Raw genomic sequence first — 21906 nt, forward strand, 5'->3', positions numbered from 1 at the left:
TGTGGTTGTACGTCGATTCTTAAGCATTTTCAACGAAGAACCGTTTGGCCTACACCGAAAAGACGCGGAATGCCCATCACTAGTATTGTATGCGCAGTTAAGTTTCGTTTCTGTCATTCTGGGCGTCAGCATGAGGGCATCATCATATGATACTGTGCAGAATGACTCTAGTATAAACATACAGTTGATAAATAATACGAATAAGACTAGAGAATTTTTCCATAATCTCTGCTATAGAGCCTCGATTATATCCGTTATCGCATAACACATTTTACTGGTCAAACGTTATGACAGACAAATCATGCAAACGTTGATAATAGTCCGGGAAATAGCAGATAACTATCACATGATGATTCATCATCCATTTCGTTACCTGTGGATGATTTGGCACCAGTGCCCTGCTCTTCGGATGAACCAGAAAATCAAAAATGTTTGAACGTGCGATGAAGGGTTTATTGATCCAGTGAAATTCATTCTGAAGCATCATTTTTTTTACCAGGCTTTTCAAAGACGTGTGAAAGCTATGATATCAGATCTCATGTGACATATTTTACTACAATTGTAAACAATACATATGTAAATTATTAAATGTCACAAATGTAAATTAAAAAATAAGGTATCACCAATTTTATTATAGTTTATCAGACTTTATATGCAAGCCACAACGGCTGACCTTGTATCAAGGTGAGCTATTGTTGAGTTATTCACATAGAGTCAGATGTGCAGAGACTGTGTGTATGTAAGCATAATGGACTGGTGGACCCATCTTAGACAAAGATAATTAAAACAGTAGTTGGCACGATGTCAAGGTTACTTAAGGCAAGGCGACAACCAACCAAGTCAAGCACCAGCATAACGTGATTGTGTCCTAGCATAACCCCACTGTGTGTCCTAGCGCAACCCCACTGAAGCTTAGCAGCATTATCGCAGCATTATCCCTGTATAATACTGTATAGGGAAACCTGGCACGAGTAACCTAGGCCTGCCTATATGCTGCTAGAAGGGCAAGTGTGTCCTGTAATACATTCAGGCTATGTCAGCATTTGATACCTCTACATCGCATGCCAAACTTCACATCATAAACCTTCTTATTTGCATATGATTTGCATAAAACTAGTTCTGTCACATTGACTCTAACTCACTGCAAACTAACTACCGCATTCTGTCGTGGAGTCATCTTGTTACTCAATGTAGTCCCCTACAGTGGCACTTACTCAACAGTCACAAGTGAGTGACTCTCAGAAATAAACAGACTGTGTGGGAGATTTCAGTAGCTCGGAAATGAAACTGAAGCGAGAACGAAAGCCACTCTTCAAGCAAATTAAACATATGTGTCGTAACCTAATTCATTTCCTGACCTACAGCAACGTGAATACTGAACTTTATTGAACTGAGGCCTAAATGTGACTATGCTCCATTTTATACACTCAATTGATTAACTTTACAAGTTTGATTGAAGACAGCTGCACAAACTGACAATGGGTGTCACTATACATGATGAATGGCCAGGTTAGTGTGTTTGCCTGTAGATTGTGCTGAATATGGTATATTATCCCGTTTCACGAGGTCTGAGCAAGCCTCTAGCACAGGGGCAACTCTTGAGTCCATTTAGCGTGGCTCTACTCCCATGTCATAAAGTACCTTATGCAATAGAATTAGGGATTGTGTTATGACCTCAAGCTCATTTTTCAAGATAATGACAGTTTGGAAATATGTGAAACAAATTCACTCACAGTACAGATGCAGTGTAGACATTGACTTCCTATGAGAATTGAACATTACCTATTGAACTACTATGTTTTGAATCTACTCACAGCCTTTCTCTCTGACGTAGGCGCACACACACCCTTCTGAAAAGGTGTGCATGAACACGCATAAAACTAGCATCTGTACAAAATCCCCAACATCCCCAACACAGAAATTTAACAGTAAAGAAATTTAACGGTAAAGATGTACACACACACACACCAGCTCTTCTCACCTGCCCCATGTGCCAAAACAATCAAATATTTCACCATACGCCACACTTTTACAGTAGCTTTTTTGATCTGACACGGACAGATTTTCCAAGCATTTACACTAGTGCAAAAATTAATTGGTCATTTTTCTGGACAGTACCAAACATAATTATTTTAAACAAAAGGTTAAAAAAAAAAGGTCAGAGAAATAACTTTTCAATTGTTTTCATGTTGTTCCTTTGTATGAACTCACAGGTACAGTCTTAACACAGGTACAAAGGTTTAGTAAATCTGACCTTTGACCTACTGTGAATCGCATTTCAAAATGTTTGTCATTTAAAAAAAAAAATACACACAGAGATGAGAAACAATCTGTGTAAATGATTAGCTTGTGAAACCAGTGTATACTGAACAATGCAAGAGCCTTTGAGACATTGAGATTTTAAAAAGTAGCATTTCCTCCAACCAAAATCCATCAGATGAGAATCTCTTGACAGAACTGTAGAAAATGTTTTCAACCACAGAGGTCAGCTTGGAGCTCTTTGTTTCTACGGACCTCAGCGGCATGGATTTCCTGTGATGAAACAAAGTGAAAATTAGAGAAGATGTGCTATAAAATACTGCAATAGAAGGTCTTTTACATAGTCACCACCATTGTTCTCTATTCTCTTTTTATTTCCATATTTTAAACAGAAATTTAGTCGCAGGAAGTAGGGGTGTTGAGGGTACTGCAGTAAAAAAATATATATTAAAAAAATCCACAAAATGAGTGAACTAAGGCCTTTATTACTCCTGTATGAGTGGAGAGAAATACTCCTCAGAGCCCTTCTTTCCTTTATTCTTCTATTAACACTGGTAAGAGTTTCAACATCAACTGCCATCAAACAAAAGTGAAGAATGGAGGGATCTGATTGTTTCTGCATTCAGCAATGCTAAATTGTTTCCTTGCCAATTTAAGTTACAGACTGGTCATCCACTTACAGACTGGCGTTCAGGCTAATAATTTCATGCTAATGCATATCCTCCTGTTGCCAGAAAGGCGGCTAGGTCATCACACTCCTCCAGTAAGTATTCACAATGCCCATGTCTACGGCCTTAGTCCTCCTTGTTTTTTCATTACAGTAGACCCCTAATCAAAAGATCACCTCCAATCCTGTTTTGGATACTCTACTCTCTACCCACAAAACACTTTTTTCTAAGTTAGGCCATAGCTTTGATTGACAGTCTTACCTTCGCCCGGAGCCGCTGCTTCAGCGCATTCAGCTGGGCCTCGCGGTTCTCTTTGTTGACCTCCATCTTGTAGTTAAGCTTCTCTTCGGCCATCTTGCTGAAGTTGTTGTTCTCCTCCACAGCCTTGTGGAGCACCTGTCGCTCGTGCTCCCGCTTCTCAGCTAGCTGCTTCAGCACCAGGGCCTCCTGAGACTGCAGAGAGAGACGAGGGAGAGAGATGGTGAGGGAGAGAAGGAGACAATGATAGCGAAGAGGGAGAAAGAGAGAAGGGCGAGAGGAAACCGGATAGATGATGAGAGAGATTGTGAAGAGTGAGAAGAATCGAAGGGTGAGAAGAGATGCTGACCCATTCTCTGTCATGCTCTCCATTTACCTTCCTCCTCTCCTCCGCAGCTTCCAGCCTCTTCTGGAGCTCGTCCGGGGAGAGGTCCTTCTTGGGAGCAGAAAGCAGGGGCTGGGGCCTGTCCGGAGAGAGGTCAGCGGGGGCCTTCAGAATGATCTCGAAGGCCTGGCCGGATGCCCGCTTGTTCAGGGACTTCACCTCCATGTCTGTGGAGAACAGCAGGTATTAGGGCAGTAAGGCTTTGGCGGCCAGGACTCAGAATTACTGGCCTGTTTGTACACCATGCTATGGTACTAACACACAGCAGCTTGAAGAGAGACAGAGAGAGAGAGAGAGAGACAGAGAGAGAGGGACGGACGGACGGGCGGGCGGGCGGGCAGACATTGAAGGGCAGACAGACAGACATAGAAGGGCAGACAGACAGAGAAGGGGAGGGAGACAGACAGGCAGGCATACAGACATAGAAGGTGAGACAGACAGACAGACAGACAGACAGACAGACAGACAGACAGACAGACAGACAGACAGGCAGGCAGGCAGACAGACAGGCAGACAGACAGGCAGGCAGACAGACAGACAGACAGACAGACAGACAGACAGACAGACAGACAGACAGACAGACAGACAGACAGACAGACAAGTGGAGAGATCATATACAGAATTTATATAATCTCTATGGGACACGGACAAACACAGAGCTCTTTACTACTAACCTCCGTATTGGTAGAGGCTGTTGGGGTGTGGTTGTGAGTAGAAGCAGGAGCAGATCAGAGACAGCATGGACATCTCTTTGATCTTGTCGGAGTAGGCTGAAAAACAGGGAGACGAGAAAACACATCCACGGTTATCCTTACATTTAAAATGGCATATGTCATTTATTGTGAATGCCACAGTAATTTAGCATTTGCTAAACTGGCTGATATCGTCATATGACTAGATAATGTATGCGTGAACAGTCTAATGGTAAAATGGTGAATCAAGGCTGTACAGTGCATTCGTAAAATATTCCGATCCCTTGACTTTTTCCACATTTGGTTACGCCTTATTCAAAAATGTATTAACAATTTTTTTTCCCTCATTAATCTGCACACAATACTCCATAATGACAAAGCAAAACCCAAAAAACCCACATTATTTACATAAGTATTCAGACCCTTTGCGATGAGACTCGAAATTGAGCTCAGGTGCATCCTGTTTCCATTGATCATCCTTGAGATGTTTCTAGAACTTGGAGTCCACCTGTGGTAAATGAAATTGATTTGACATGATTTGGAAAGGCACACACCTGCCTACATAAGGTCCCACAGCATGTCAGAGCAAAAAGCCAAGCCATGAGGTTGAAGGAATTGTCCGTAGAGCCCCGTCACAGGATTGTGTCGAGGCACAGACCTGGGGAAGGGTACAACAAAATGTCTGCAGCATTGAAGGTCCTTAAAAACACAGTAGCCTCCATCATTGTTAAATGGAAGAAGTTTGGAAACATCAAGACTCTTCCTTGAGGTGGCCGCCGGGCCAAACTGAGCAATCGGGGTGAAGGGCCTTGGTCAGGGAGGTGATCAAGAAAACAATGGTCACTCTGACAAAGCTCCAGAGGCCCTCTGTGGAGATGGTAGAACCTTCCAGAAGCAGAAACAAGATTGAACTCTTTGGCCTGAATGCCAAGTATCACGTTTGGAGGAAACCTGGCACCATCCCTACTGTGAAGCATGGTGGTGGCAGCATCATGCTGTGGTGATGTTTTTCAGCGGCAGGGATTGGGAGACTAATCAGGATCGACTGAGAGACTAATCAGGATCGAGTGGGAGAATGGGAGAAACTCCTCAAATACAGGTGTGCCAAGCTTGTAGCGTCATACTCAAAAAGACTTGAGGCTGTAATCGCTGCCAAAGGTGCTGCAACCAAGTAAAGGGCCTGAATACTTATATTTCCTTTTGTTATTCGTCATAAATAAAAACCTGTTTTTGCTCTGTTATTTTGGGGTATCGTGTGTAGATTGATGAGAATTTTTTTTTAAATAAAGTTTAGAATAAGGCTTTAACGTAACAAAATGTGGAAAAAGTAAATGGGTCTGAATACTTACCGAATGCTGTACATGCCAGGAGGTATTTCATAAATAAATTAAAAAAAAAAAAGTTTTTTTTTACCCGACTTCCAGTAATGTGAAGTATTCTCAATTATTCATACATATACTTTTATCTCTGGTCTTAACTCCACCCACTGGGACTGTGGTGTGTGTGTGTGTGTGTGTGTGTGTGTGTGTGTGTGTGTGTGTGTGTGTGTGTGTGTGTGTGTGTGTGTGTGTGTGTGTGTGTGTGTGTGTGTGTGTGTGTGTGTGTGTGTGTGTGTGTGTGTGTGTGGGTGGGTGGGTGGGTGGGTGGGTGGGTTAGGTTCCCTCCACTCTAAATGGATATGAATGAATATGATATGATGAAGCTTGCCAGAAAAAACGTTCAGCCAAATTACTAGGGAGGCCGTGCAGACAAGTTACTAAGGAGGCCGTCAGTCAACTTACTAAGGAGGCCGTTCAGACAAGTTACTAAGGAGGCCGTTCAGTCAACTTACTAAGGAGGCCGTTCAGTCAACTTACTAAGGAGGCCGTTCAGTCAACTTACTAAGGAGGCCGTTCAGTCAACTTACTAAGGAGGCCTTTCAGTCAACTTACTAAGGAGGCCGTTCAGTCAACTTACTAAGGAGGCCGTTCAGTCAACTTACTAAGGAGGCCGTTCAGTCAACTTACTAAGGAGGCCGTTCAGTCAACTTACTAAGGAGGCCTTTCAGTCAACTTACTAAGGAGGCCGTTCAGTCAACTTACTAAGGAGGCCGTTCAGTCAACTTACTAAGGAGGCCGTTCAGTCAACTTACTAAGGAGGCCTTTCAGTCAACTTACTAAGGAGGCCTTTCAGTCAACTTACTAAGGAGGCCGTTCAGTCAACTTACTAAGGAGGCCGTTCAGTCAACTTACTAAGGAGGCCTTTCAGTCAACTTACTAAGGAGGCCGTTCAGTCAACTTACTAAGGAGGCCGTTCAGTCAACTTACTAAGGAGGCCTTTCAGTCAACTTACTAAGGAGGCCGTTCAGTCAACTTACTAAGGAGGCCGTTCAGTCAACTTACTAAGGAGGCCGTTCAGTCAACTTACTAAGGAGGCCGTTCAGTCAACTTACTAAGGAGGCCTTTCAGTCAACTTACTAAGGAGGCCGTTCAGTCAACTTACTAAGGAGGCCGTTCAGTCAACTTACTAAGGAGGCCGTCAGTCAACTTACGAAGGAGGCCGTTCAGTCAACTTACTAAGGAGGCCGTTCAGTCAACTTACTAAGGAGGCCGTTCAGTCAACTTACTAAGGAGGCCGTTCAGTCAACTTACTAAGGAGGCCGTTCAGTCAACTTACTAAGGAGGCCGTTCAGTTAACTTACTAAGGAGGCCGTCAGTCAACTTACGAAGGAGGCCTTTCAGTCAACTTACTAAGGAGGCCATGCAGACAAGTTACTAAGGAGGCCGTCAGTCAAGTTACTGGGAGCACTGCCACAAAAACAGCCCGAGCGGCCAGTAGCATCTCCACTGAACCCTGTGCCTCGTGTAAATAATATATAGTTATAACAAGTGTTTATTCACAACCGCAGAGAATTCTATTTTGTTTCACCTCTTGACACCTCTTGCATACACACACACACACACACACACACACACACACACACACACACACACACACACACACACACACACACACACAATAACATATGCACTATACACACACATACACATGGATTTAGTACTGTAGATACAGTATGTGGTAGTGGTGGAGTAGGGGCCGGAGGGCACACAGTGTGTTGTGAAATCTGTGAATGCAATGTTTTTAAAATTGTATAAAACTGCCTTAATGTTGCTGGACCGGAGGAAGGGTTGCTGATGCCTTGGCAACATCTAATGGGGTTCCACAATAAATACAAATATACATCTTGATGTTCAAGTAAACGTATTGTTTCAGGTTTGAGAATGACGCTAACCATGTTGACATTTGGAGTCAGCGGTTGGTTCTGCTCCATTGTCGTCGACAGTAAGTGACAATAGAACTGGTTCATGCTGAAAAAATACTTCCAACCAACTCAACATTGAACATAAAGTAAGTTGTTCAGGCTTTAGTCAACTCCCTTGTCATTTTCATGCCAAATCATGTTTGGGCAGCGATGAAGGAGTTGACTGAGGCAGAAACAAACTGGCACACTTGTATGCCGCAAACCTCCTCCTCCCTCTCGACTCACTGTGCTTTGGCTCATGTAATATTTATATAGCGTAGATGAGCAGCAGGGCTCTCACGCAACGCATGTGCCAGGCTTCCCATGTTAGCAAGGATAGCCTCAACACAACTGAACTTGGCTAGGTTCATCAAGTTCATTTGTCTTTGTAGCAGCGACTTTTAGTATCACAAGCTCTTTCAACAGGGGTTTAAGTTACTTCATAGAAATGACACCCGTATCTGTATAAAATCATGAGAGATCTTCACTGATCTATTACTGACCAGCACAACAAAATAAGGTGAGAGGAGTGTCTAAATGTTCAATATGCCACACACAAAAATATTAGGGTTCCTCAATGGTTCTGGGAAGGGTGATGGTTCTATGTGGAACCATGAGGACTCAAGAACCCTTTGAGCTCTTCAACGGTTCTTTACAGTTCACTAAAGTTTTCTTTGCTCCTTTAAAATGTATGGTAGCTGAAGGATGGGACTAAAAACAAACAAAAGATAACTATTGTAAAATATACTGTGTCCGTAGAATGTATATACAGTAGTATGTATAAGCTGGAAGTATAAGCCTAAGTGCTGTTGTCCATTAGATGTGGTGGAGTGAAGAACTCAGCCATGAATAAAGAATGGTACCAACACATCCTCCGAGAGAAACTTCTCCAAACCATCCAGGAACAGTTTGGTGATGAACAATACCTTTTCCAGCATGATAGAGCACCTGTCCATAAGGCAAAAGTGATAACTAGGTGACTCGGGGTACAAAACATCGATATTTTGGGTCCATGGTCAGGAAACCCCCCAGACCTTTAATCCCATTGAGAACTTGTGGTCAATCTTCAAGAGGCGGGTGGACAAACAAAACCCACATATTCTGACAAACTCCAAGCATTGATTATGCAAGAATGGGCTACCATCAGTCAGGATGTGGCCCAGAAGTTAATTGACAGCATGTCAGGGCTGATTGCAGAGGTCTTGAAAAAGAAGGGTCAACACTGCAAATATTGACTCTTTGCATCAACTTCATGTAATTGTCAATAAAGGCCTTTGGCACTTATGAAATGCTTGTAATTATACTTCAATATTCCATAGTAACATCTGACAAAAATATCTAAAGACACGTCATTCTCAAAACTTTTGGCCACGACTGTACTACTCCCTTCACAGAACAACACAACTTGGGAATTAACACAATAATAACACCAATGGAATTATAACAATATAAAATGGCTGACTAGAATGAAAAAAATAACTGTATGATTCTTCAAAAGGATCCACAAAGAACCTATCAGATTGAGAAAGGTCTGTTATATAACCTGGGGCGTCAGCGTAGCCTAGTGGTTAGAGCGTTGGACTAGTAACCAAAAGGTTGCAAGTTTGAATCCCCGAGCTGAATCTGTCGTTCTGCCCCTGAACAAGGCAGTTAACCCACTGTTCCTAGGCTGTGATTGAAAATAAAAAAAATAGTTCTTAACTGACTTGACTAGTTAAGTAAAGGTATAAAAAAACATTCTCTATAAAGGTTCTATAAAGAACCCCAAAAAGTGTTCTATATAGCCCCAATCAGGATTTGTAACCATAGTAGAACCCCCTTTTGGTGCTTTATTAATTCTTATTTAAAAACAACAAAAAAACATTCTCCATAAAGGTTCTATAAAGAACCCCAAAAAGTGTTCTATATAGCCCCAATCAGGGTTGTAACCATAGTAGAACCCCTTTTTGGTGCTTTATATAATCGTATTTAATGGTTCATTATAGAACCTTAGGAAAGTTTTACATTTTTTATAGCACCATACAGGTTCCATTTAGAACCTTATGAGCATGGTTCTTTTTAGAGCTTTTTAAAAAGGGTTCTATATAGCACCAAAAAAAGGTTAAACAATATTTGTAAGCCAAATAATCCCTATCTGGTACTGTTTAGAACCATTATTTTTGTGTATACAACACAGTGTTAGATCTGGACATACTGGTTGGCCCACAACTGACACAAACGTTAGCTTTTCTCTGACATGAGTCATGACGCTGTATGAACATAAATCACCCCAGTAGAGTATGAACAGCACATCTTATCAATGTACAACAAACACTATGCTAGCGTTTATATCACCTTTATAGAGGTAATTGTTATGCATGTGTATTACTCATTTCCTCTCCCCAAAATAACACTTTATCCAAATGAATCATATCTAAAAAATATCTAAACAATCTAAAATACCGCAAAGATCCAGTCATTGTGTTGATATGTAGCCTGCCTTGGGAGGGGGAAGCCACAGAGATTTCCTCATATCAAAATAACGTTGTGAAAATATGCAGAGTGCATCCTCATTGTTTGACTTTTTTGTTGTTGTTGTTAGGTGTTGGACACAGTCAGGCAGCAGTCATAGAGAAATGTTAGGATGACACAATGAACTTTATAATCAAATCCAGGCAGGTGTTATCTAGCAGGAGTCCAAAGGAACAGTCTTCCTGCTTTAAGAAACCGTATACTTAGATTAATTTACTTTTTTATCATTGAATGCATGTTCGTAATTTCTCACAGACACCCCAGGTAATTGAATAGAGGCGGATGTAATCAGACAATGGCACACACAGGCACCATTTCCCGGGCGACACAGTATGTGGGTCAGTGGGTTCGTGCTGTGCCGAGTTGAATGCATTGTCACTGCGGGTAGATGTCTGATGGGCGTGGGCGGCAGCAAGGCACTCTGGAAATCGCAGTCTTAGCTAGGCAGAGTGCAAACCCAACCCAACCCTCCCTTTCTCTCCACTCACTGCAGCAGTACTACTCAAATCAGCAGCTCAGAGACGGAGGGTGTGTGTGTGTGTGTGTACATTCGAGTGAGTGAGAGAGCGAGAGAGCGAGAGAGAGAGAGAGGGAGCGCGAGAGAGAGAGCTAGATAGAGAGAGAGTGGAGGGGTAGCTTGTGTGTCTGTGAGTTCAGTGCTCCTAAAAATGTCTACAATTACAGTGTGCTGCCAAGATGCCATCTCTGGCTGCTAGGCAGGAAACAGGTTCTCTCTATCAGCTAGAGGAGGCCATGTCTGAAGCAGCAGGCATAGACAGAACACCCTGAGGCTGTGGTCTACCTCTAGTACTGTGCCCCAACAATAACAACTGGCTATCGGGCTATTCAAGGGCCTCTTTTCACCGACAAATCCATATCTATTTATCAGTTTCTTCATTCTGATTCGTCATTCATTATTCAAATCATACCACATACAAGTCAAATCAAGTGTTATTTGTCATATGCGCCGAATACAACAGGTATCACCTTACAGTGAAATGCAAGACAAAAATAACAATAGGGAGGCTTTATACAGGGGGTGCCGGTACAGAGTCCATGTGCTGGGCCACTGGTTAGTTGAGGTAATTGAGGTAATATGTACATGTAGGTAGAGTTAAAGTGACTATGCATAGATAATAAACAGAATGGCAGCAGTGTGTCAAGTATTGTCATTAAATGGTTCATTTAATCTCAAGTACTCAAGTACTACTTGAATTAAGCACTATATATATATATTCCAATTACAATGAATCACTAGTGATTCATTGTAATTGGAATAGTTCTGTGGTGATTCATTATTACTATGGTTTGAGAAGTACAACCCTTAGCCATAAGTGTGTACTCTCTGTCCATGGCCACTATTCAAACAATCCACACTGTGCCCTAATCTAACCCGAACTCAAATCCTGCTTTGGGCCCCAAATAGCTTGAGCCGTCCATGAAAATGCATACTGTTCTATGTTTGTTGACGTTTCAAGGTGTTTCTCACAACAATTCTCAATGGGCAATGCACTGTAGTTAACAAATGAAAGTGCGTGGGACAAGAGAGCGTGATAAAGTCCCAAAAGGACCTTGGACAACAATCGTTCAACTCAAGGTGGGATCAACCCTAGACACAACATTCAATCATCATCATCAATACATACATAACGCTATTTAGATATACAAATCAAATTTTATTTGTCACATACACATGGTTAACAAATGTTAATGCGAGTGTAGCAAAATGCTTGTGCTTCTAGTTCCGACCATGCAGTAATATCTAACAAGTAATCTAACCTAACAATTTCACAACAACTAACTTATACACACAAGTGTAAAGGAATGAATAAGAATATGGACATAAAAATATATGAATGAGTGATGGCCGAATGGCATAGGCAAGATGCAGTAGATGGTATAGAGTACAGTATATACATATGAGATGAGCAATGTAGGGTATGTAAACGTTATATAAAGTGGCATTGTTTGAAGTGGCTCGTGATATATTTATTACATCAAGATGGCAAGATGCATTACAGTTAATGGCCTAGTGATGTAATAACAGTGGAGCAGATAGTTTTATGTTCCTTGCTTACATCACGGATAAAGGGCATCCTCACAGGCACCATCATCAATTATTGACACGCTCAGCTGAGTACGATGCACATTAGACCCACTCAGGAAAATATGTGTATATGTGTTTGCTTGTGCGTGTGTGTGTGTGTGTTAGGGTTCATTTTAGGGTTAGGAGCTAGGGTTAGGAGCTAGGGGCTAGGATTCATTTTAGGGTCAGGAGCTAGGGTTAGGTTTAGGGTCAGGAGCTAGGGTTAGGAGCTAGGATTAAATTTAAGGTCAGGAGCTAGGGTCAGGAGCTAGGATAATTTTAGGGTTAGGGTGTTCTTGCATGTGTGCGTGCATACGTGTGGAGAGGGGGTAGTATGCACAAAAATTATAGAACTGTACCCTAGAATACCAGAGGGCAGCTTCTGACAGGACCAAATGTTCAGTACCTCCACAGAGATGGATCATGGTTTTATCTTCTGTCACGATCGTCGTAAGAAGTGGACCAAAGCGCAGCATGGTGTGAATGCATCATTTTAATGGATGACGAAAACAAAGTAAACTGAACAAAACAATAAATGGACAACGACCGTGAAGCTATATACCAAATGTGCTGATACAAGCAACTAACATAGACAATCACCCACAACGACAAAACAGGCTACCTAAATATGGTTCCCAATCAGAGACAATGACTAACACCTGCCTCTGATTGAGAACCATATCAGGCCAAACACAGAAACAGACAAACTAGACATACAACATAGAATGCCCACTCAGATCACACCCTGACCAAACAAAACATATACACATACAAAGCAAACTATGGTCAGGGCGTGACATCTTCATACATCAGTCCCTGTGGTCAGCTATCTATGAAACGGCCTGGAGAAACAGCATGGCTCTTTGGCTGAAAAATGACCCCTCTCTAGACAGACAAATCCCTAAGGGAATAGCCTTGGACTGATACAGCCATATTATTACCTCTGAGCTGTATATTGTATATAAGCTGTATATTGTTACCTCTGTGAGCTCTATTAAAACAGAACTAAGCTGTCTATTGTTACCTCTGTGAGCTCTATTAAAACAGAACTAAGCGATATATTGTTACCTCTGTGAGCTCTATTAAAACAGAACTAAGCTGTATATTGTTACCTCTGTGAGCTCTATTAAAACATAACTAAGCTGTATATTGTTACCTCTGTGAGCTCTATTAAAACAGAACTAAGCTGTATATTGTTACCTCTGTGAGCTCTATTAAAACAGAACTAAGCTGTCTATTGTTACCTCTGTGAGCTCTATTAAAACAGAACTAAGCTGTATATTGTTACCTCTGTGAGCTCTATTAAAACAGAACTAAGCTGTATATTGTTTCCTCTGTGAGCTCTATTAAAACAGAACTAAGCTGTATATTGTTACCTCTGTGAGCTCTATTAAAACAGAACTAAGCTGTATATTGTTTCCTCTGTGAGCTCTATTAAAACAGAACTAAGCTGTATATTGTTACCTCTGTGAGCTCTATTAAAACAGAACAAAGCTGTCTATTGTTACCTCTGTGAGCTCTATTAAAACAGAACTAAGCTGTATATTGTTACCTCTGTGAGCTCTATTAAAACAGAACAAAGCTGTATATTGTTACCTCTGTGAGCTCTATTAAAACAGAACAAAGCTGTATATTGTTACCTCTGTGAGCTCTATTAAAACAGAACTAAGCTGTATATTGTTACCTCTGTGAGCTCTATTAAAACAGATCTGAGCTGTAGAGGACATAGTGGTGAATCATATCCAGCCTCTCAGCCCCAGGCCGAAAACATGTCATTTCACTGCAGATTGCCCATCTGCAGCCTTCACTGTATATTACAAAGAGTGAGAGAGAGTGAGAGAGACTAAACAGACTACACCTGTCTGTCTCTCTCTCTCTCTCTCTCTCTCTCTCTCTCTCTCTCTCTCAAATGATGAGCTGAGAAGCCTATGGATCTATGACATACTGTATATTGTTATGTACCTAATGTGACAAAGGAGGACTTGAAAACTAAACCTCTTTGGAAAAAACTGAACGCCTAATGAGACACCTACTGTGTGAGTTGTAAGTCAATATTCCCCCAAAATACTTCAAAATGGCCGCCTTGTATACCAGGTCATTTTCAGGGAGCTGACTAGGTTGACCAGAATTTACTAATACCAGAATTTACTTTTTAGGAGGTTAAGAGAACGTACGCAGCACGTTAGGAGAATTAACGTAGCAGATTAGGAGACTGGGGTTAAGGTTAGAAAAAGGGTTAGTGTGTTACACGGAGTGGAACAGGGAAACCCAAGAGCAGACTCAGACGATGAGACTGGGATGAAGTAGCCATGGTATTTATTGAAACACGGGGGGAAGATGGAGTGCAGGCCAGGGGAAGCTCAGGTGGGTTGCAGGAAACCAGGTTGGCTGAGGCTGGAGGGGGAGGGGTTGGGATAGGGTAAGCAGGTCCGGAGGGGAATCCATATGGGACTGGATACAGGGACCAAAGTAGGGGGGCAGGACTGTAGTGGAGAGGAAAACCGTGTCAGGCAAGGAAAACAGGCACAACAGGATAACAGGATCTAAATAGTAACAAACGGCTAGAAACGTAGACTGACTGAGCAGAGATTACGATCTGGTAGTGTGGAAGTGGCAGGACTAAGTATTTGTAGAGGTCTTGATTATGGAACAGGTTGCAGCTGGTGGGGATCTGCTCTGACTCCAGCACACCTGTCTCCGACCACACAATCACACACACACACAGAGCGGGGGAGAGGGAGAGAGTACTGGGGGAGTGGTGGCAGGTCAAGGAGACACAGGATGAGCAGTATAGGGTGTGGCAGGAGCAGATGTAACATAGGGTTTGTATTTGTATTTATTATGGATCTCCATTAGTTCCTGCCAAGGCAGTAGCTGCTCTTCCAGGGGTCCAGTGAAATTAAGGCAGTCATACAATTTTAATTGCATTAGCTAAGCTGCTCTCCTAACCTGCCACGAAAAGTCCCTTCCGGGCGTTGCTGCACTCTATCTAATCACAACATATTTTTAGGTTGAAAATATAACTGACATATTTCAAGGTTTGTTTAGGAGATGAAGGAAATGTTTCAGTGATTCATTTTCAGAATGTGAACTCTTGTCTTGCTTGACAATCTGGGCATAAATTAGACACATTCACATGCATCTCTTTTCTCCTATAGTCTTTCCTTTTGACTCCCTACTGTGTGATAGAGGTGTGTTTAACCAGTAGCATATAACAATCTGTGTGTTTGAGAACAGGTTCAAACCACAAAAAGAGTATCACTAGCTGAATGATCATGGCTAGGCCACCAGGGCCATAAGCTATAAGCAAATGCATAATTCACTGGGTTTCTGCAAATAAATGTTTTAGCGATTCCCTGAGGTTTTGGGGATTTATGTTGATCAAGCGCTTCAATTTCATAAACGGATACTATGAACGTCCTATTAACATGATTTAAAATGTATATTTACCATGGTTTTAGCTAAAAGATCACTAATGTGAATGTACAGTATACTAGCCTCGTACAACCACCCTGAAGCTTTGAGAGCACAGCGGTTAGGATGATATCATACTCCCACAAAATACATTATTGACTGACAGGATATTGTTATGTAAACGGATACTTGAGACATTCTTTTGACACTGTAACAACAGTAATGACAAGAAAGGATGATAATCCACATTGCCATAAGATGTTTACTACTTTTTCCCGTGCTGTATATATACTTCATCCGTAATACCTGTGCAGAGAACTGTTATTCTTTGATGAAAAAGTGGTGAAATTAGTATTGTTGTTAATCTGCCTGACTTTTAGCTGGATGCATGGGGAATGATGCTTCCAGATCCTATAGCTGTTGTAAATGAGGTGCCTATTGTCTTTTTCCTCAATCAAGCGTGGAGCTATTATACTGTTGGTTCAATGTTCAGACAGAGATGAGACTAATCTGTCTGAACAGATGAATGGAAGGACAAGACATAAAGAAGCTGCACAGAGCATGGAACACTGAGTTAGCGCTGGTTAATATCCCTCGTGTTAATGCGGTGGCCCATGGGGGTTGCAATAGGCCATCAATAAAGATATCCCTCTAGTGGTGTGGGGGCTGTGCTTTGGCAAAGTGGGTGGGGTTACATCCTTCCTGTTTGGCCCTGTCCGGGGGTGTCCTCAGATGGGGCCACAGTGTCTCCTGACCCCTCCTGTCTCAGCCTCCAGTATTTATGCTGCAGTAGTTTATGTGTCGAGGGGCTAGGGTCAGTTTGTTATATCTGGAGTACTTCTGCTGTCCTATTCGGTGTCCTGTGTGAATTTAAGTGTGCTCTCTCTAATTATCTCTTTCTTTCTCTCTCTCGGAGGACCTGAGCCCTAGAACTATGCCTCAGGACAACCTGACATGATGAGTCCTTGCTGTCCCCAGTCCGCTTGGCCGTGCTCCTGCTCCAGTTTCAACTGTTCTGCCTTATTATTATTGGACCATGCTGGTCATTTAAGAACATTTGAACATCTTGGCCATGTTCTGTTATAATCTCCACCTGGCACAGCCAGAAGAGGACTGGCCACCCCACATAGCCTGGTTCCTCTCTAGGTTTCTTCCAAGGTTTTGGCCTTTCTAGGGAGTTTTTCCTAGCCACCGTGCTTCTACACTTGCATTGCTTGCTGTTTGGGGTTTTAGGCTGGGTTTCTGTACAGCACTTTGAGATATCAGCTGATGTACGAAGGGCTATATAAATACATTTGATTTGATTTGATCAATAGTTAAGGAACATTTTTGTATTTTAAATATAAGGTTGCAAATTACAATTCATAATAACAGAAATGTTGGATTTAACTTTTCGGGCTGAAAATGTATATGACATCCAACTGAACTGACAACCTATGTACATGTCTAATTGGATGGGTTAATCATGTCAGAGATCACTGCAAATTACCCACATGCCAACTTAACCCATTAGGCCTTTCAAAGACCATTCATTCACTATCATATTCAACACACTTTAAAATGCTCCCCCCCCACCCCCCCCCCACACACACACACACACACACACACACACACACACACACACACACACACACACACACACACACACACACACACACACACACACACACACACACACACAAAAGTGAAATGTCATGATCAAGAGGGATTAGCCAATAAAGGTCAGTATCAAACTATATCAAATCAGATGAATTCAATATAATATTTTGTATCCGATACTGTACCATAGTTTTGTCAGAGGTTTACACCCTGGTGATTCCTATATAATGAACTGTATAGGACCTAGAATTTGAACTGTATAATCTGCTGCGTGCACTGCAAGATGCAATGTGAGATTCCTTTTTTACTGCTTCAGATCTGCGTCATCAAGCCGGCAGTTTACCAGCAGGCACACCTTGGCTGTGTCTCAATTCCCCCTGGGGCCCTAGTCAAAGGTAGTGCATTACATAAGGAATAAGGTACCAATTGAGACGCAGCCCTTGGTATGACTGGAGGTAAATCCCTGAGATCTCTAATCACAAATGGAAACCATCTGATCCCCTGAAATAATCCACACAAAGTCATTTTAGAGAAAAATACTCAGTTTCAACATACGACCTTTAGAAGCACTCAAATGAAACAAATGTGAAACCTAGATCTCATCCATTCATGAATGGTGGAATTTGATGTGGCCAGACATTAGATCAAACAAAACATGCTCTGAACATCTATTTTACATGTAAAATGAAGAACCTATTTGAGCAATACATATCAAAATACCCATCAGCACATCTCCAATAACATCTAGATATTCCATCTAAAACATACAACAGAAGGATTTTATCTGATAAATACATATCCCCCCTTTTATAAACAATAGGTTGTAACATATGCCTTACCTGATACAGTGCTGGACATGGTTGCTGGAGATGGAGGCGAGAGCAGGATGTTGCCTGATGGAGGAGAAGAGAGAATGTGAGTGAGGAGGAGGAGAAGGAGAGACAGAGGGCTGAGTGTATATATCTGCCCACGAGTGGCGCAGTGCACAAGCTTTTCTGCGTGGCTGCGTTAACATTGTGCAGCCGGTTCAGCACTAGGGGCTGCTGCAACCTGGGTGGGGGTGGGGGGGGGGGGTGGCACATACAGTAAATATTTTGTCTTGCCCATTCCCCCACTGAATGGCACACATACACAATCCACGTCTCCTCCGCTTCATCTACAGTGATTTAAGTGGAGATATCTCTGACATGGGGCGACGCACAATTGGCCCAGCGTCGTCCGGGTTTGAGCGGCTGACTAGGCTGACCAGGTCGCCAGGTGTACGGTGTTTCCTCCGACACATTGGTGTGGCTGGCGTCCGGGTTGGATGTACATTGTGAAGCAGTGTGGCTTGGTTGGGTTGTGTTTCGGAGGACGCGTGGCTCTCAACCTTCGCCCTCTCCCGAGTCCGTACGGGAGTTGCAGCGATGAGACAAGACTGTAACTACCAATTGGAAACCATGAAATTGGGGAGAAAAAACGGGTACTAAAAATAAGATGGGCGACACCTGGAGGGGGGTGGAGACAGTCACGAGGACAGGTGTGACACTTACTGTGAAAAGGTTACATAGAAAGCCCTTAACCAATGCCGTTTTTAGAAAAATACCTAAAAAAACAAGAAATAAAAGTAACAAATAATTAAAGAGCTGCAGTAAAATAACAATAGCGAGGCTATATACAGGGGCTACTAGTATAGAGTCAATGTTCGGGGGCACCGGTTAATTGAGGTACATGTAGGCAGAGCAGCAGCAGTGTGAAAGAGGGGGGGGGGGGGTGCAAATAGACTGGGTAGCCATTTGATTAGAGTATCATGTCTTAGGGGAAGAAGCTGTTTAGAAGCCTCTTGGACCGAGATGTGCTCCAATACCTCTTGCGTGCTGTCTGAAACAAAATAGTATGTTGGCGTTAGAGCATTTGTATGATTGATGCCAGCAAGCATTTAGCCTCCCTGGATAAAAATATATCAGAGTTAGCCAAACAGGAGAGGCCAGTTTGGATTTGGCTTCACACCAATGAAATCACATTATAAGCAAAACATCACTGTCAGATGTGTCGGACACTCGTCTGATGTGGCAGGGTTTGCAAACTATTACAGACTACAAAGGGAGGCACAGCCGTGAGCTGACCAGTGACGCAAGCCTACCAGACTATTTAAATTACTTCTATGCTCGCTTCGAGGCAAGCAACACTGAAGCATGCATGAGAGCATCAGCTGTTCCAGAAGACTGTGATCACACTCTCCGTAGCCGATGTGAGTAAGATCTTTAAACAGGTCAACATTCACAAGGCCGCACGGCCAGACGGATTACCAGGATGTGTACTCGAGCATGCGCTGACAAACTGGAAAGTGTCTTCACTGACATTTTCAAACTGTCCCTGACTGAGTCTGTAATACCAACATGTTTCAAGCAGACCACTATAGTCCCTGTGCCCAAGAACACTAAGGTAACCTGCCTAAATGACTACTGACCCACGGCACTCACGTCTGTAGCCATGAAGGCTGGTCATGGCTCACATCAACACCATTATGCCAGAAACCCTAGACCCACTCCAATTTGCATACTGCCCCAACAGATCCACAGATGATGCAATATCTATTGCACTCCACACTGCCTTTTCCCACCTGGACGAAAGGAACATCTATGTGAGAATGCTATTCATTGACTACAGCTCAGCATTCAACACCATAGTGTCCTCAAAGCTTATAACTAAGTAAAGACCCTGGGACTAAACACCTCCCTCTGCAACTGGATCTTGGACTTCCTGATGGGACGCCCCCCAGATGGTAAGGGTAGGTAGCAACACATTCGCAACGCTGATCCTCAACACGAGGGCCCCTCAGGGGTGATTGCTCAGTCACCTCCTGTACTCCCTGTTCACCCACGCCTGCATGGCCAGGCACGACTCCAACACCATCATTAAGTTTGCCGACGACACAACAGTGGTAAGCCTGATCACAGACAACAACAAGACAGCCTATAGGGAGGAAGTCAGAGACCTGGCCATGTGATGCCAGCATAACAACCTCTCCCTCAACGTGATCAAGACAAAGGAGATGATTGTGGACTACAGGAAAAGGAGGACCGAGCACTCCCCCATTCTCATTAACAGGGCTGTAGTGGAGCAGGTTGAGAGCTTCAAGTTCCTTGGTGTCCACATCACTAACAGAGAAGTGGGAGGGCAGTCTAACTGCCTCCTCAATACTGTGGGGTGTACACACAATATAAGATGCAACTGGATCACCTGATGAAGAACGTTAAGCACAACCATCCACAAAATAGATTGAATCACTGCTAGGAATTGGCCCATCTTGGAGATCAGGATGTGGTTTACAAAAGAGGTCAACCACCTCACTGCAGTCATGTGCATCACCGTCAGACTGTGTGGGGAGTAAGATTGCAGGGTTTAAGACAGTGCAGAGTTTCAGAGTAACTTGGGGCAGTGTTAACAACACGTTCTTCCAATGTAACAGCCTTACGGGGGTGAGTTGTTCTGTCCTTGCCTGTGAGATAAGGAAGAATACAGAATGAAGCACATGAACAGTTAATGGCCGCATAGCTACAATGTCAGCACAGGCCAACGCTGCCTCCGTTGCTGCCGCCACAGAGCGGAGGCAGGGGAACAGTGCACGCGTGACAGTATGGAAACGTTTCCAGTAGAAACCAACAGGTCTCATCTTACCACAGTTTGTGTCAGTACCGATTACATAAACCCATTATTTTCTGAAACGAACAAATGGAAAGGTTTGGAGTGATCGGATAACCCCAAACAAGGTGACAACGGGAGTGCCCGTTTAAGCCGAATTAGCGCGTTTTCACCATCTTTAGTGCACTCAAACTGATCCCCATGGCCAAGGGTTTCAAATGAATGAGATCAGAGAGAATTTTGACAGAGTAATCAATTAACCACACTCTACAATAGCCTGTCATTCTCAGCAGTGACAACATTGTTATTTTGTACTTGGTTTAGGAACCCTGTCCGTAGCCAGACTCCTGCCCCCTGGTGTAATCACATGGCCTAAATACTTAACAGTTTGTTGGACACATTGACATTCGTTGTTTTTTTCAGGCCTTGTGGCCATTATTAGCTAGGAAATTTTAGCAGTGCAACAGTATCAATTTAACATGATTATTTGTCAGGAGAGCAAAGGAGGAGTTTGTCAATGTACTGAACAAGAGTGCTCCCTTTAGGGGGCACAAATGGCAGCAAGTTGGCGCTCATTGTGGAGGGGCTTGCAACGTAACCTTGGGGCAGAACCGCCCACTGATAGCGCTGTCTTTGAAAAGAAAACACAGACTAGTACTGAGAATCTGGGTGCACAGGAATGCTAAAAAAGGTATTAGCCAAATCAACAACTGTAAACCAATTTGAATCTGGCGGGACAGAAGAAAGGATAGTGGCTGGATTTGACACATCTGGGGCCCTGGCATACACTGCATCGTTAACAGCTCTAAGATCTTGTACCATACTCCATTCACCAGATGCTTTTCTAACAGGTCAAATTGGCGTGTTGCAAGGTGATGACGGTACAGGTGACAACAGCCCTCCTGCTCAGAAGAGAGGTCAGGATTTTGCCAATGCCTGCCTCTGCCTACTTATGCAAGGGGTACTACGCTGTGTGGGGTCAATATGTGCCTTTAGGAGAGACGGTCACAGGCGGTGCTCCTCTCATCTTCCCTATGTCATATACATCCTTTGCCCATAAACAGTCCGGAACCTGAGACAACAGTGCGCTGTCAGGGGCGGGCTGGTTAGGTGCAAGGGGAACAGGAACT

The 21906-nt window shown here is 43.0% G+C and overlaps 1 protein-coding gene across 1 annotated transcript; it reads right to left on the bottom strand.

Annotated features, from left to right (window-relative positions):
• Positions 1-431: 431 nt before the first annotated feature.
• LOC135541398 (stathmin-3-like) lies at positions 432-18114 on the bottom strand. Its single transcript, XM_064967610.1, has 5 exons — positions 17992-18114; positions 4245-4340; positions 3562-3737; positions 3189-3380; positions 432-2532 (listed from the first exon to the last, which is right to left on the bottom strand). The coding sequence occupies exons 1-5, from the start codon at positions 18008-18010 to the stop codon at positions 2473-2475; spliced, it is 543 nt and encodes a 180-aa protein (XP_064823682.1). The 5' UTR covers positions 18011-18114; the 3' UTR covers positions 432-2472.
• Between the last annotated feature and the right edge of the window lie 3792 nt (positions 18115-21906).

This window comes from Oncorhynchus masou, chromosome 6 (genome assembly GCF_036934945.1).
Source record: "Oncorhynchus masou masou isolate Uvic2021 chromosome 6, UVic_Omas_1.1, whole genome shotgun sequence".
Taxonomy (NCBI): Eukaryota; Metazoa; Chordata; class Actinopteri; order Salmoniformes; family Salmonidae; genus Oncorhynchus; species Oncorhynchus masou.